Raw genomic sequence first — 16417 nt, forward strand, 5'->3', positions numbered from 1 at the left:
ATTCACACTGGATGTTGTGCGTTCTGCAGCAAGAGGTGGAGAACTTCAAGAAGGTCCACCTGATCACCCGGGAAGAGTTTGACTGCTTAACCCCTGAACCGCCGGTGGACCCCAACCAAGAAGTCCCCCCAGGCCCTCCAAAGGGCCAGCTAAGTAAGTGATGGTGTGAGACCCCCAATGACGGGCATTAAACGCTGCGTCTATGAAGACCAGAACAGCGTATTTCAGTCCATGCTGAGGAAGAGGAGCGTGTTGTGAGTGAAGTGTGTGTGTGTGTCCCAGTCCCCACAGACGCCCTGGCCAACAAGCTGTTTGGCGCGCCGGAGCCCTCCGCCATGGCCCGCTCGCTCCCCACCACCGTGCCCGACTCGCCCAACTACCGCGGCGCCCGCACGCCGCGCACGCCACGCACGCCCCACCGCAAGGACTCCACCATGACGCCGCGCTTCTACCCCGTGGTCAAGGAGGGCCGGCCGGTCGACGCTAAGGTGAGCACTGCCCCTGCTTCTGACCGGGTTCTGCCCCCCCCCCCCCCCCCCCACGGTCCCAGTCCAACCTCCTTCAGGAGGGGGGCTGACGTTATCTAGAGGGGAAATGTCCGGGAGGAAGTGATTGTGCTGAAGGGTAAAGTGTGTCTGGACGCACAGTGGCTCTAACCAACTTGTGGAAGAGTAGTGTGATCAAGAGTATTAGAGAGTACTGTCAGTAGTGTGAGTCGCCGTCATCGTTCTTGGCTCGCTAACCCACCGCTTGGATGGCTTACCCGTGTCTAAACCCCCCCCCCCCTTCTTTCCTCCAGACCCCCAGGAAGAGGAAGACCCGACACAGCTCCAACCCCCCCATGGAGTGCCACGTGGGCTGGGTGATGGACTCTAGAGAGCACCGCTCCCGCACCGCCTCCGTCAGGTAAGGAGCTTCCCTGGGGCCTTCTACCCACCATGCACTGCCCCAGAGCGCTGTTCCCCACATGGCCGTCGTGCAATGGTTTTATTTGAGTGAGGCCTGCGTCATTAAAAGACAAATGTAAAAGTAGGGGAAACTGAGTAATAGATGCCTTTTAAAGTTGGACTAGATATTGGAGACATTGGATACGGCTGTCTTCAATGTATTTCAGGACCTCGGATATATGTGCAGATTTTGATTTTGCTCACTGATGGGATCTATGTTTAGAGGCAAGACTTAACGCTTCTACAGCGAGCTTGGCTCGGCCATGAAGTGGTCATAACCTCTACCCCCTCCTCCCTGCTCAGCTCCAACGCCAGCCCCTCCGAGGGCACCCCTGCCCTGGGCAACATCGGCTGCACGCCCCAGTCGCTGCCCAAGTTCCAGCACCCCTCCCACGAGCTGCTCAAGGAGAACGGCTTCACGCAACACGTTTACCACAAGTACCGCAGACGCTGCCTCAACGGTACGGTGACACACACACACAGACACACGCGGACACACACGTACACACCCGTGTGGACACACAGGCGCGGACACACAGGCTCACCAAGTGACGTTGCTGATGGACTGCAGAGTGCGCAGACTTTGGTCTGTCTCTTCCAGTCACTACTTCTCATTATTGAACCTTTATTACCCTTCCCAAAACCGTCAGATAGATTCACCTTAGACGGGGGGGGAAGTGGAGCAACATACAAAATGATGTTCATAGTTGGTTATTAACGATCCCTCTGTCTCTCCCCGCCATCAGAGCGGAAGCGCCTGGGGATCGGCCAATCGCAGGAGATGAACACGCTGTTCCGCTTCTGGTCCTTCTTCCTGAGGGACCACTTCAACAGGAAGATGTACGAGGAGTTCAAGCAGCTGGTGGTGGAGGACGGCAAGGAGGGCTACAGGTAGGCTGCACCTCGGGCCCCCAGCTCGGGCCCCCTGGTGGACGCTGGGAGATCTACTCTCTTTTATTCACCCTCTGGTGATGGCTGCACGCAGCATGCACTCAGAGCATTCCAGTATCTATAGAAATATGATCATATTTAAAATAGTTAGAAACGATGGGAATATAAATTATTGTATAAGTAGAATACAATTATATTATCTGTATTTCTGTACATAACACTTTTGAAAAAAAACAGGGCCATTGTACAAAGAAACCAAATGTATCTTTAAGTGTATATTGTCAGATTTTACTACTGCATTTCAATGTAATAGTATTCATCCTATTTGTCCTGCTCCTCGACGACTTTACCGTACTGCCTGTTGTGATCGGCCGTTTGCGTCGGTGATGCTGCCAGAGCTCAGCAGGCGCAGACCAGGTCTATGCTGATAGCTGGTGGGGTTGAGTGCTTTACACCTCATCCAGGCCGAGTGGACGTGTGACTGGTGGGAGAGCAGCGCTGACCTGCCACTGTGTGCGTTGCAGGTACGGTCTGGAGTGCTTGTTCAGGTACTTCAGCTACGGCCTGGAGAGAAAGTTCCGGCCTGACATCTTCAAGGACTTCCAGGAGGAGACCATGAAGGACTATGAAGCTGGTGAGACTGCACACCGTGAGCAGCATGAGGGCTCCCAGTGAACCCGCTGGGGAGTACGGTAGGCTGGACTCTGACCTTCCTGTCTGTCGTTCCCCGTCCCAGGCCAGCTCTACGGCCTGGAGAAGTTCTGGGCCTTCCTGAAGTACTCCAAGAACAAGAGCATGGAGATCGACCCAAAGCTGCAGGAGTTCCTCAGCAAGTTCAAGCGCCTGGAAGACTTCAGGATTGACGTGAGTGGAGCCTTCTGCCTCGGGTCCGCTCGCTCCTTAGGAGCAAGCGGGCGTTCTCGTCTCTGCATTCACGTCTTAATGTTTGCTCTGTTAGGATCTGATGGATGAAAGATGATTATGAACTAAACCATTGATCTCTCTCCCCCCCCCCCCTAGCCCCCCATGGAGGACGGAGGACGCCGGAGACACTCCTCCAGCGGCGGGGACGGACGCCGCCGCCACCCCTCACTGCCCTCCAGCCGCCCCCACAGCCAAGCCAGCTCGGGCCCCTCCACGGCCCCGGGCCCCGTCAACCCCACCAAGGACGATGCCAAAAATGCGAAAGCTCCCGCCGCTGAGGACGACGACAAGGCCGTGAAGTAACCCTGCCACGCCCGCAGGCCGCGATCCAGACCCGCCGGCCCCGGGGCCACCAGGGGTCCTCGGCTGCGGGGTGGGCCGGGGGGGGGGTTGGGTGTGGGGAGGGGGGGGAAGAGGGCGGGTCCAACCGTACACGCAAGCCAAACAATTTAGTTTTTATTCAGTTTTAATTTGTTTTTCGAATCCCGTTCATCGCTTTTTGAACCCGAGGAAGAGGGAAGAAGCGGCCATTAAGAGTTTGGAGAAGAGTTGGTGTTCAGATGACAGGAGAGGAAGCTCATTCATGGCTCCTTTTTGTTTTGGGATGGGGGGGAAGGACTATATCTAAAATGTTAGATTCATTATTTTTTATTGCTCCTCGGGACAAGAATTGATTTTACTTTTCTTGAAGGATTGACTTTGGACCCACCCCAGCCCCCCCCCCCCCCCTCCCCCCCTCCGGTTCAGTTCCCACCCCCACACCCCCCTGACCTCATTAGCTCTGAACCGGACTCCAACAGGCTTGTAAACCATGATCCTCACCGCCATCCCTTATATGGTCGGTGCTTCCTTCAAACACAGGATTGGATGGGAAACTTGGAAATATTATTAAAAAATATTTTATTTAGCATTTAGGGCTGGACATTAAGATTGGAAAAAAATAACAAATTCCAATCATCAAGAAGAGGAAGGAAGAAAAAAAGACAATGAATCCCTCAGTTTGAACATGATCGTTAAAAAGTTGCCTTATTTAAATGGTTTTACTGCTTCTAACTTGTGCCCGCCACCTTAACGTCAGTTGTACAGCATCAAAATGGCCGATCACGCAATATCAGTCACCACTCCTAACAGTGGCCACTAGGTGACACCCTTTTTACCTAGGAAAGAAAAACCTGACAACAAACAATCCCTCATGCTCCTCCTGCTGTGACCTTTTGTTTGAAAACCGTCTTCCAAGTATCACGTGGTCTGTTACAACACCCCCCACCTCCCCACCCAGTCTTCAAATCGTACCGCTTCTCGTGCTACAAGGTCTCCCAGGGTTGGGAATGGGCCTTCCGACCACGGCACGCCTCTCAAAACAGCCCCCCCACCCCCCTCTTCCACGGACCGTATGTAGCCAAGCATCCATCCGTCTGACATCCATCCACGCATCCATCCGCCACCGCCAGAGGCTGAGGGACTGGGACACCAAACTGGGTTCACTTGAAATAATCACCGGCTTGGAGGAGTGGGTGCTGTCTCCTGGGAGAGGGGGGGGGCAGTTTGACGGGCCGGTACTGGAGCTCGGTGCTTCGAGAGGAGTTCCTTGGTGCCTTGCCCGGCGGCACTGGTGTGTGGCGGGTTCTCTACAGCGACACACGCTTGCTTGGCATGGGGGGGGGGGGGGGGGGGGGGGACCTCTCGCCTCGCCTCGCCTCGCCTCGCCAGACACTCACGGGCACACGGAAATGCATCCTGGGAAAAGCAGAGATACAGACGCTCGTCAACACGTACACATCGCCGGACGCCCCGGCGTCTTTTTTGTCTGCGTTGCCTCAGCGGGACGAAAAATATTTGTTGTGTTTGAGGACACCCTGCGACCGGTGGACCTTGGCTGGGGTCGCTGGTTTTGACATGTTTTAGTCCGGATCAGAGGGAGCCGGTGTTTCTCCGCTCAAGTGCAAACGATATCAGCTAGAGTGGTTTATCATTATTTTGACTTTCTTTTCCGTTCCACTAATGTAAATGTGAATTAGCCAGAGGAGAAGAGGCGGGCTCAGTGTTGTTTATAGAACAGATGACTATATCGCCTTACATGTTTATCGGCTCTTCTTTTTAATGGTCTTTTTATCATTACTGTTTAACGCTTTTTAATTTACCATTTGCTGTGTTACTAAGCAATGTTACGGAAGTCTTTGGGTTTGTTTCGTCTGCGTCTGAGGACCGTAGTCGGGCTGTCGGCAAGGGGACATGTTGCACGCTAGAAAAGGGAAAGAAAAGCTCATCAAGGTGTCCCTGTTATTTTAAAATGAGTTGCAGAATTTCACATTGAAATGATAGTTTGCTTGTTTTTCCTTTCTTCTCCATGGATCGTGTTACGATTGACCTGTTGCAGATCCCTGGGGAGAAAGGATGTAACTGAAGTTAGATTGGTTACACCCTCTCTAATGGCCATTTAAAAATCTGGAACACTGATAAGAATGACAAATGAAACTCATTTGAACCAAAAAATCCGGAGGAGATACTATTTAGACTCAAAATACTTATGAAGACAAGCCAAAAATTTCCCCTAGAAGTTTATGTCCAAATCCGCCAAAGACGCATGTCATATTTACGGCAGCCTTTTTGAATGGTGACCAATGTTTATCTTCAACCAAACCTCATTCTAAAGTCTTAAATGTTTAAGATTAAATTGGGTCCCCTCAGAAATTGCCCTTGCTCTGAAGTTCCCCATGAGCAGTGTTCCCGCACGTACAGACAACCTCTTATGTTTCTTTTAGTTTTTAAATGTGTTTTTATTTGAAGCCGCTTTGGTTTTTTTCTCGGAAGAGGCAAAACAAAAAAGGAGCCAACTTTTATTTTATTTGATCTTCTTTTGTTGGTTTTACATACCGAGGATGGGCTGATTCTAGAGACTGCAAATAGAGATGAAAATCACTCATTTGATTATCGTGTTACTCAGCAATTAGCGTGGGGTGAAGAAAAGAGAAAAAGCTCCATGCATTACCTTATTGATGCCTGATCCGGGATCAATGAGACCTGGGATCAAGGGGACCAGGCCACCGGGGGGCGCCCCTCTTCAACACGCCTCCATCTACCTGGACTGGCCCCCAGCTTAGCGGGTACCCCCCCCCCCCTGCTCCCAACTCAAGAGGGGTTGTTCACGGAGGGCGGCGTTGCTCCCCCCCCCCCCCCACCCTCCCTTTTCAGCGTACAGCTTCTGACGTTCTACAGGAACATGTGGTGGCTCTCTGAACAAACTCTAGGTGGTGCTGTGACCACCGCTCTAGGTGTGCCCACCGGGCTGGTGGGCACTGAAGAGGAGACCAGAGGCCGGGAGAACCAGAGGAGAGGGGGGGTGGTGGGGGGACCCATCGGACGCAGTCTGCGGACCTCACGAGGCGTAAGGCTGGCTATGATGACTGGAGACTGAAAAAAAAAAAACAGGACAAAATTCCATAAAGCCATATAAAATAAGAAATAGCTGTATATGAACCATTAAAACCTGTTAATAGACCATTACCATTACAATATCCTAGGCTTGTCATGAGGAACAAAAAAAGACAAAAATGAGGAAAAAAGGAACAAAAAAAACAAAATGGAAAAATGTAAAATACTTGAATGAGATCTTGTATTATAACATTTAATATTCATAATATCTGCTTTGTAGGCTGATGTGATTCGCTATTAGTGTTATTTGTAATTTGTAGTAATTATGCTTTTCCTTAATAAAGAAAAAAAAAACACAAAATGGACAAAAAAACCCTACCTTCTGCTGTCACCGTGTGGTTATTTGTTGTGTTTGCACGCCGATTAACCTAAGTTAGCGTCGTTAGTGGCCAACAAAAGATTGGCATTTAGTAAAAAGATAAACATGCGATGGCTTGCATTGGTGTCTCTTAGGACCTGAAGAAGTATTCTAGATGCCCATAGGGTGTTGTGCGGTTGTGGTGCCTGAAAGGCATTGCTAGTCGCCAACTCTTGATCTCTTTCCAAAACAAGTCTTAATTTTTCTTTATTTTATTTTATTCAAAAACAGTGGAACAATGAAGTGTAAACCATTGGTGGCCCATTCATCCTGGGCTGCTCCATCAATACTCAGACATGGTCTTTATTGGATGGGTCGAGTCACTGATGGATACATTCTCTTATTGATTAAACCGTTCTTCAATTTTGACCCAGAAAGGATCAGGATTTGAACGGGTTCAACATAACGCGTAATATCAACCTTCAAAACAGAATATGTGCCTCCACAATTAAGTGCAAATTTATGCAAAGACAATCGATTGACTTAGAAGTTGTTAAGGGTCGAAGAACCCAGCCCCTTTTCACTTCTAACTCGGCAGCAGGTGTCCACATAGTGCTATTACCAAACATCTGAAATCATATTAATTATAATAAAAATGACATCACTGAAAGGAAAGATAAGGATTAAGAAGGGCAGTTAAGAATATGAAATAAATGAGGGATTCCATTGCCCATAAACTACAAAATGAACATAAAAACATGCAGAGAATAACATCAATGGTTCATTAGTCATGTGATTCTTGTTCAAATCTACAAGAAATCCTCCCAGAGGTTGAAAAATTAGACATGTCCCTCATATTTATAGATATAGCGACAATATAATCCAGCATTCCTCAATCATCTTGTTTCTAAATCAGAATAGTTGCAAATGAAATGTCCCATCGTATTTAAGGAATTACCTACTGGCCAGCCATCGGCTCCCCAACACCGGACATCTTGAGGTCCTGTAAGAGGTATCTAACACTATACTATTCCAGGAACCAGCAGTCTGCCTGGTTGGGTACTTTTGCCCTTACCCTTCCCTTTACTTTTTCCCAAGTTGCTTAAAAAACAACATTCCATGGCTTCTCCTTATTTGTTCCCGATCAAACAAACAATAAATTAATCATTTAACAGGATTATTTCTTTTTTCAGCAGTTCGTTTTCAATATCCAGGGGCCTGTTTATCACACGTGGGTTTTGGGACCACCTGCTCCCCTGAGGTCAAAGTTCATTGGTCACGGGATCACTGGAGCTTCTTGGGAGCGTCTGGGATGCTCTCGGTCAGCGGGGTGAAGCTGGTGAGCAGGGCGTGGCGCTCGTACTGCTTGGTCTGCCGGAACTTGCTGTCGGTGCCGTGGAGTCGGTCCAGCACACCCAGAACCCCAAAGTTCTGGTTGAACCTGAGGAGGAGCAGCAGGGAATGAGGCCCAGCTGATTCTACTTCAGTACCCAGAGGACGAGCACAGGGAATGAGGCCCTCTTCCCTCCTACTTGAATGAAGCTGTTGATAAATGACTTGTATACACTTTGGGGTTGAAAGAGCCATTTGGAAGAAGAAGGAATGAATTGAAGTGTTCCCTCTTGAAAACAAGTGGATGTTGGTACTTGTAGTAATGTGGTACTCATAAACGTACTTGGAGTTCGAAAGAGTAAGAGAAAGCTCCCTACGTTTCGCCACCATTGAGAAATGTTGCATTCATGCACCTGGGATTGACAGTCAAGATTAATTCCCTGAACTAATCAGGGAAGAGATGCCCCGATTGGTCAGCATTGAGCTGGGAATAGTCATAATTCTTAATTGGCTTTTGCAGAGGTCACATTAAATATAATTAAAGAACGTTTGAAGTGCTAGCAAGAATTTCCTTAATAGCCTTAATTTACACCCACTTAGGAATTTTGATGTCCGTCTGGGTTGTCTTGTCCTTGCACTGTAAAATTTACTATTGCTTGCCGAGTTTGGGTTTGCCGTAGGCCAACTAACGGATGCCCACCTCCAGAACCCTGATTGGTCGAAACCCATATGAAGCCTTTCTGTTGGCGAGTGTCTCACAAAGTGAAACGTCTCCTCAACCCAGACTGGAGCCAGTCGACCTCAGACTAGACGACAGCCTTGTCAGCCTAACCGTTCACTGAGCCACTGCCGTCTTCCCATCCAAACCCGGCCACGGCGGTGCGGAGGGAGACTCACTTGAGGTGGTGGTAGTCGTGGAACTCCGGGGAAGGCAGGAAGGGCAGGTGGTAGCCACAGTGGGAGATGGAGGTGCTGATGAAGGCCAGGCAGTACCACAGGGTGGTGGTGCTCAGGTGGGAACCCAGCAGCACCGGGCCGGACACGGCCGGCAGCATGTTGGAGAGCTGGGCACGGTCAGGGAAGAGACGTGGATATGGACGGGTATTCAATTGTAATACAAACTCATTTACGATACAACTGTTCTTAATGACATTGTTCCAAGCAGTTTGCTACATGCATTCAACATCTTTGTATCGTACATTGATCTATCGTGCTACAAAACAGATCGAGGGATATATTTAAAAGATTGAAGAGAAGAAAAGTATAGAGAAATATTGCGATGCTTTGTTGCCTAACAGGGTTATTTATCTAATGACCCAATCAGGGCTGGAATGTGGTCTCCAATGGTGTTTTCTAGTGGAGGAGCGAAGGCGGGGGGGCTCACCACGTGCTCCAGAGGGTGGGCGTAGATGGACACCAACCCGATGGGGGCGGTCCATTCGTGGTGCTGCTTATGGAAGCGCTTGTAGAGGGTCGGGTGGTGGAAGAGCCTGGGAGGGGAGGAGAAGCATCCGGTCCTGTCACAACATGCCGACCAAAACTCTGTGTGTAGACCTTTAGAAGTGACCGGCTCAGCCCCATCATGACCTGATCATGATCAGCAAGTCATGTTGTGATGTGGAGACACATTAGACAACGGCCGCTTTAGTTCACAGTGTTGAGGTTTCAGAGGTAAGCTCTGAGTCCTCAGGTTTCTGGTTTAACAAACGGCAATATCAAACTACAAATGTATCCTATTAAGAAACGAAGCCAAATGCATGCACAATAGTACTTTGTACAACACAAAGTACTATTGATAAGATACGTATAGTTTAACCTACACTATGTTACCCCTCGACTGCGGCCATTTCCTCCATCAAAAAAGATCTGAATAAGAACGCTTTTGAAGAATAAATACGCCCATCCACATATCAATCCATAAGGGTTTTCACTCTGCTTCGCTTTTGCCAGAATACCTCATGTAACCTAAAGACCCGCCTGGGACGCAAAGTAAACTAGTTCCCATCTTTATATCTGAGTGAAGGTCCTCCATCGCTCCACCCTGGTCCCCCCACCTGTGGGAGTAGTAGAACATGAGCTCCTCCACGAGGCTGCACCCAGCCAGCTCCATCAGGCCACGGTGGAAGGTGGGCAGCTGGGCGTTGAGCGGATCCCCCCTCCAGCTCGTCAGGTAGTAGACCCCGACCACCATGGGGCCCGACACCATCAGCTGGTTGAAGACCACGTGCCGGATGGCGTGCCACAGCTTCTTCTGGTCCACCTGCCGGGGGAGAGCCCATCACCGGGGAGTTGATCACCGCCATCTTTTTCACAGATCAACACCACTCTTTTACAGCTGTGTTAAAACCCAGCGTAGGGGGCAGATAACAGAACTAGTTCCAGACCTAGCAATCCCATTTCTACCCCTTACCCCTTACCCTTACCCCTCCCCCTTGTTTTGAAGGGGGAAGGGGAAGGGGTAAGGGGTAGAAATGGGATTGCTAGGTCTGGGTTAGGGTCTGGGTCATTTCTACCCCTTACCCCTTCCCCTTACCCCTTCCCCTTACCCCTTCCCCTTACCCCTTCAAAACAAGGGGGAGGGGTAAGGGTAAGGGGTAGAAATGGGATTGGGCCTAAATGTAGGCAGAGACGTCAATAACTTTTGGTTCATTACATTGATTGGACGGCAAAGTTGTTTAATTCAACCTTTAATCTCAGACACACAAGCCAAGTGTGCGTGTGTGTACGTGTGTGTGTAGACATGCAGGTTATTGTCTTTGCATGTGTGGAATGCAAAGACAATATGGAAATCAAATATGAATCAAAGATTAGATATCTTAGGTAATATGACAAATTACAGATAGTCTATCTGACAGTGTTACCCAAGGTTCTGCGTGGATCCTATGACTCGTGGCTGTAAATGAGTGATAAGACCTGCTCTTTAGTAATCCCCTCTGATTTGGTGACACTGTAGTATAAAACTTAATCCCTGTTAAGCTGTAAGGCTTTTTAAAGGTATTTTGTAAAGGACAGTAATGTTTGTATTTCAATGACACAAGTTTGATACCTTGTTTCTAAATCGAATATCGTATAATAACTTGTCTTATTACGCAATTAGAATTAATTGGAAATCAGTGATTCATTGATATAAAATTATTAATGCAAACAAGTGTGATGTTGGTAGAGCTGGATCTTTGAGCTGGTAAACACGTTCAGCCCATCGCTGATCAACTCCCTGCTATCAGCAGCAGCTGTCATTAAGGTTATCTTCAACAAACACACAGACCTTTGGACAGGTGGACGGAAAGGTTGACATAGTTATACCATTACCATGACACACAATCACACACACACACACACACACACACACACACACACACACACACACACACACACACACACACACACACACACACACACACACACACCTATTGACTGGCTCATTTAATCATGTCATTCCCTGGGCTTTGACGTGTCCTGGTCATGACAAGGAGGATGAAGTAGGCAGAAATAAGGGGTTAAAACAGGGCTTGCACTTACGGGGCTGTTCTTGTCAGCCTGCACACGGTAGCGAGTGATGAAGGAGGGCCAGCCCGTCACGTCCACCAATAGGAGTAGCCCGTTGGTGGCCCAGAATGTCACTAGGGGGGCCAACATTGTCCCTGTAGGGCCGAGGCAATGGGTGACAAACAGCCAACACACCCCGTATTTAATGTGAGGAATTTGCTTTAGTTTCAAATAATTGGCTTTTTGTAGCTTAAAACTCAAATAATATTTACCGTACTGCGTACTTTACCTTACAGTTTAGCGAATTGGAGTGAGTAATTTAAAATCCTAGCCATTAACATGTGTCTTGTGACACTAAGATGCCTGAAACAGTGCTTTACTCTGGCTCATAATGGAGCCAGAGTAAAGCACTGTTTAAAGAACTTATGCTCATAATCTTCTTTGATACCAAAAGTTAACAGCCCCCGCTGATTCAGATTGATAAATCTAGCTAGAGAGCGAGAGAGTTTGAGAGTGTGCAGACAGAGTGCAAGTGCATAGAACAAGGTGCAGAGAGAGAGAGAGAGAGAGCGAGCAGAGTGTGAGCAGAGAACAGAGTGCAGAGAGAGAGAGCAGAGTGTGAGAGAGTGAGCAGAGTGTGAGAGAGTGAGCAGAGAACAGGGTGCGGAGAGAGTGAGCAGAGAACAGGGTGCGGAGAGAGTGAAGAGTGCAGAGAGAGAGTGAGCAGAGAACAGGGTGCAGAGAGAGTGAAGAGAGTGCAGAGAGAGTGAGCAGAGAACGGGGTGCAGAGAGAGAGTGAGCAGAGAACAGGGCACAGCGAGAGAGTGAGCAGAGAACAGGGTGCAGAGAGAGAGAGTGAGCAGAGAACAGGGTGCAGAGAGAGAGAGTGAGCAGAGAACAGGGTGCAGAGAGAGAGAGTGAGCAGAGAACAGGGCACAGCGAGAGAGAGTGAGCAGAAAACAGGGTGCAGAGAGAGAGTGAAGAGAGTGCAGAGAGAGAGTGAGCCGAGAACAGGGTGCAGAGAGAGAGTGAAGAGAGTGCAGAGAGAGCGAAGGAGTCAGTGAGGCAGAGGAAGAGTCCCTCTGTATCATCACTTAGATATACTGCCCCATGCCATGTTGTGGTCCGGTGTGCGCTTGTAAACACAACCTAAAGATGACCTTGTTTGTCTGGATTGTCTCCCACCAGCATGGTCCCCATTCTTCCCACTTCCTGCGCCTGCCCTGAGCTAGACCTCCCACCGAGTTCAGTGCACTTCCTGAAAATCAAGGGAGCAAACAGCAAACAAGGCGGGGCAGGCCTCGCTCCTCTACCAAGTACCAAAACCCCCAGAAAAGCCCTTTTCTGGGGGGCCCGCGCGGCTCAAAGTGAGAGGAGGGCGGCGGGACTCACCCAGGTAGAACAGGCTGGCAGGATGGCCTTCGTACTGCAGGTACAGCCTGGTCCACAGGTCCTGCCAGAAGTCCCCCGACGCCCCCCAGAACCGCTGCAGGTGCCTGGGCCAGGAGGAGACCTTTAGCTGGGCTGCCCACTGGCCCTTACATCTGGTCCCACTTGTATGGGGGCAGGAAGAGACGCTGCCCGGGCTGGTATTCTCTAGAACTGTCTTTACTTTTATAATGAATAGGAGGGCCAGACTTCTGTACATGTTACACCTAGAAGCCTCCAGCAGCTTGAGTGGCAGCTGTATCATTATCAGTCTGTCTGAGGTTTTCCCAGGAGGGGAGGGGGGCAAGAGCGTTGACTCGTGGATTGTTGGGTTTTTATTCTTGAGGAACAATCTAGTTCAGATATTTTTGATTGAGTAACTATCTGCAGTAGTAAAGTTAGATAGTGCAGGATTAAGTATGCATAAGTCAAGGTTGTTAGCATGGTTGGTGGGTAAATAAACAATTGCACCTGTTACACTGATGGGGGGGGGGGCTACTCTTCACATGGTGGACCTACATCCCCTCCTGCGTCCCCTTCAGCAGCGCCCCCCCCCCCCCAGAGAACATCAGCAGCAGTATTATGGATGTATGGCCAAAGCGTACCAAGTCAGCGAGTTTCCGAACGCGGCCAACAGCAAGATCCCAGATCCCATGATGAACGCGGCTTTGGTGATGGAGTCCCACAGACCTCCGTTGCCTTCCTGGAGACCAGAGACACAGGGCCCTGTGTGAGAGGTTCCCCCACACACACAAGGCAGAGCAACCACAAGAACACTAAATACGCAAGGAAAAGGGATGGACTCTCTTGAACAAGGATCTCTGGTAATCCCACGATTAAGAAAAAACAATAACACATCTTTCAAATTAAAGTTAGTAAACACATTGTACCGGACCAACAAACCAACCTGATATTTCAGAACACACGTTTGACCAAAAGCAAAACTGCACCAACAGTATTATTAGTGACATATCTAAACCACTGCCTGCTTCAATAACTAACCACATTGCACAATCAACTCTAATTCAATCAGAATTCAGCCCTTTATTTTAGCAGACACACATTAACGTGTAGTAAGCACGTGAGGCCACACCACACAAAGATGGTCTGCAGGATTAGCGTGCGTTATGCAGCGCCTATGGGTGAGCAGAGAAAAGGCAAGGCAACATTCTCTCCCACTGGGGAAATGCTGCGTGTCAGGTTATGCTGCTTCTATGGAATTCTGTCTGAGTCAAGCCGGGCGGTTGAACGGCTTGACGACACGACCCGTAAACAAGCAACAAATCAGCTAGGCTTTGTGAGAGGACGACCATGTGGTAGCTGTTAACCCAAAACCGATTTGCATAAACAGGAAACTGTTAAACCGTTTTATGTTTTAAATGATTGTCAAAATATGCCATGTTATCACTGTTAATATACTGAAAGTGTTGTTTAAAGACACATAGCTGCTCACAAGCAGTATGTGAGCGTTCCCCTCTGCTCCGGTTGGAGGGGTCGCTCTTTGGTGAGGTTAAAGGGCTGGGGAGCTGTGTGTAGCTGTGTGTAGCTGTGTGTAGCTGTGTGTAGCTGTGTGTGTCTGTGTGGAGCGCTTGGCAGCGACGGGTGAAGTCCGCCGCATCCGAAAAAGGGTTAAGCTTTTCGGACACTATAGTATAACGCCATCATGACACTTTGATCAACAGAAGGGCTTGGAGTTCTAGAAAGGAGGATGAGTGTTATTCTAATGGATACGACCCGCTACATGTTTATGGTGCTTCTTTAGTAGCTTTACGTCGTGGTGTATGAGCGTTACAAGGACCGACATTGTTTAACAAATGTGCGAGACACCGTGGTGCCACATTTAAGTGTCCAAGAGTCTCTCAACAGCATAGATCACTATGTTGATTATCCAAGCAGAAAGTAAAAAGAGAGAAAGTTCTTGGTTTCCCTTCCCCATCAAGTCTTTATTATACCGACATGACATAATTTTTGTAATATCAACATTTAGACATTCATCATTTCTTATTTTCCATTTCCTGTCAATGCCTATATAAGAAACACTTAACATGAAGCCTGTGTCTGTCTTTCTGTCTGTCTGTGTTTGTGTTTGTGTGTGAGTGATTGTGGCAAGCATACAAGTCACATTTTCTAACAAGACCTGAAATGATCTAACTCGGCTGATTATGGGTTCAATGCCTTAAAAATATTTAACAAACAATCATAATAGCAATGCTCCTGCATATTGCAAAGTAGCCTTCAGCCCACAACCTGCAGCTTAATACAGCCTAATTCAAGAACGGGAATTGCAGTATAACCTGAATACAATGCTGAACCATATTCAACAGATACCTCTTTGTCATTTTGAATTAACAATAATGATTGCGCTTTAATAGTATGGTCGGTCGTTCGTTGTCATCTTACCTGTTTAACACGGCTGTTCACGTCACCTGCCTCCCTGTCTGTTAAAACAACAAAGAGCATTAAGTCTTCACATTAGATCCTAAAGGGTCACGGACACTTGGAAAGCTTTCAATCAGAACAGCACAGGCATATCGGGAGAAATGCATTGTGTTGTTTAATTCCTTCATCGCTTGGGTTGAATAATTATGATGTTGTAATAAGATATGTTTATACGAATAGTAATGTCTAGGTGTGCGTTGAAAACATTCGAGCAGAAAAACGATATGCTTTTGAAAGAGCTGTTTTATATTCTTAACTTCCATCATCTAAAGTTGTGCTGCAAGTCGCCAACCTGGCGCTGCGTCAAGTGATACAGCGCCAAGTGAAACCAAACCACCAGGCTGCGCTTTATGCACTAGGATATAACAAACCTAATAAGTGTTTATGGTCGTACAAATGAATAATATTATTCACAGTATCAAAGCGAAATGCAGACACTCACTGTTAGTATCCTTGTTGAACGTCATCTTTGAAGTAAACAGGAGACGCCGGGTCGCTCTTCGGTCTCTTACCTTGACCCGAATACTATATACGGTCCAGTACGTCCATGTCATTGGTTCAGCGGTGGTCAGCTGACCCCTCAACACTAAGACACGGCAGCGCCACCTGCTGGCGGTCTTAGATTTTGTCGATTTGCGGGGGTTATTGCTTCTGCACCGAAGGATCAAAACCTTCAACGTGCGGGTTAAAGTTGAAAAAGCGGCATTGCAGCAGGGGAAAGGGCAAAGATTGTACTGCACACTGCAAGTCTACGTCGCTAATAATGTTTATGTTCTAGGCCTAGTAAATATAAGAAAAAAATCGAATAGGAATGAAAGGTGTTGAATATTAGCGTTGTCCGTTTTGGTACATTGGAATAACTTGTGGACAAAACTACATTGGAAGTGGACAAAACTACTTCAGATGCTATTCGTTTCATATAAGTATTCTTATGGATAGAAATATAGTCACTGCGTTAATGAAGGACTTTGTGAGAGAGGCCTAAGTGAGAACATTAATGTGGGCCTATGTGAGAGAGAGTAAAATAATGTAGGTCTATCTATGAGAGGGCAACATAATGAAGGCCTATGTGAGACGTAACCTCACCTCTGACATACTGTCCTACATTGTATCCTTCCTTATCCAATGTAACCTGTTCCACGTAACAACTCTGTTCCGTAATTGTGCACAAAAAGAGAAAAACACGCGAACGCCCTCACAGACTATCTGGAACAGGGTTTTTCTATCTAGTATAAGTACC

The 16417-nt window shown here is 48.0% G+C and overlaps 2 protein-coding genes across 4 annotated transcripts in view; one reads left to right on the plus strand and one right to left on the minus strand.

Moving 5' to 3' along the window:
• The window catches only part of larp1 (La ribonucleoprotein 1, translational regulator), a 45315-nt gene extending 42175 nt beyond the window's left edge, over nucleotides 1-3140 (plus strand). For all 3 annotated transcript variants that reach the window (XM_056595647.1, XM_056595646.1, XM_056595648.1), the window contains exons 14-21: nucleotides 30-153; nucleotides 283-488; nucleotides 800-906; nucleotides 1251-1408; nucleotides 1694-1838; nucleotides 2363-2472; nucleotides 2575-2702; nucleotides 2859-3140. In XM_056595647.1, the coding sequence (XP_056451622.1) occupies nucleotides 30-153; nucleotides 283-488; nucleotides 800-906; nucleotides 1251-1408; nucleotides 1694-1838; nucleotides 2363-2472; nucleotides 2575-2702; nucleotides 2859-3065 (1185 nt within the window). In that variant the 3' untranslated portion in view covers nucleotides 3066-3140. The remainder of the gene's footprint in view (nucleotides 1-29; nucleotides 154-282; nucleotides 489-799; nucleotides 907-1250; nucleotides 1409-1693; nucleotides 1839-2362; nucleotides 2473-2574; nucleotides 2703-2858) is intronic.
• Nucleotides 3141-6733: 3593 nt separating this feature from the next.
• faxdc2 (fatty acid hydroxylase domain containing 2) lies at nucleotides 6734-15717 on the minus strand. Its single transcript, XM_056594583.1, has 9 exons — nucleotides 15620-15717; nucleotides 15139-15176; nucleotides 13344-13441; nucleotides 12703-12806; nucleotides 11344-11465; nucleotides 9879-10084; nucleotides 9209-9314; nucleotides 8722-8888; nucleotides 6734-7933 (listed from the first exon to the last, which is right to left on the minus strand). Exons 1-9 carry the CDS (start codon nucleotides 15642-15644, stop codon nucleotides 7777-7779), a joined length of 1023 nt encoding a protein of 340 aa, XP_056450558.1. The 5' UTR covers nucleotides 15645-15717; the 3' UTR covers nucleotides 6734-7776.
• Between the last annotated feature and the right edge of the window lie 700 nt (nucleotides 15718-16417).

Source organism: Gadus chalcogrammus, chromosome 7, assembly GCF_026213295.1.
Source record: "Gadus chalcogrammus isolate NIFS_2021 chromosome 7, NIFS_Gcha_1.0, whole genome shotgun sequence".
Taxonomy (NCBI): Eukaryota; Metazoa; Chordata; class Actinopteri; order Gadiformes; family Gadidae; genus Gadus; species Gadus chalcogrammus.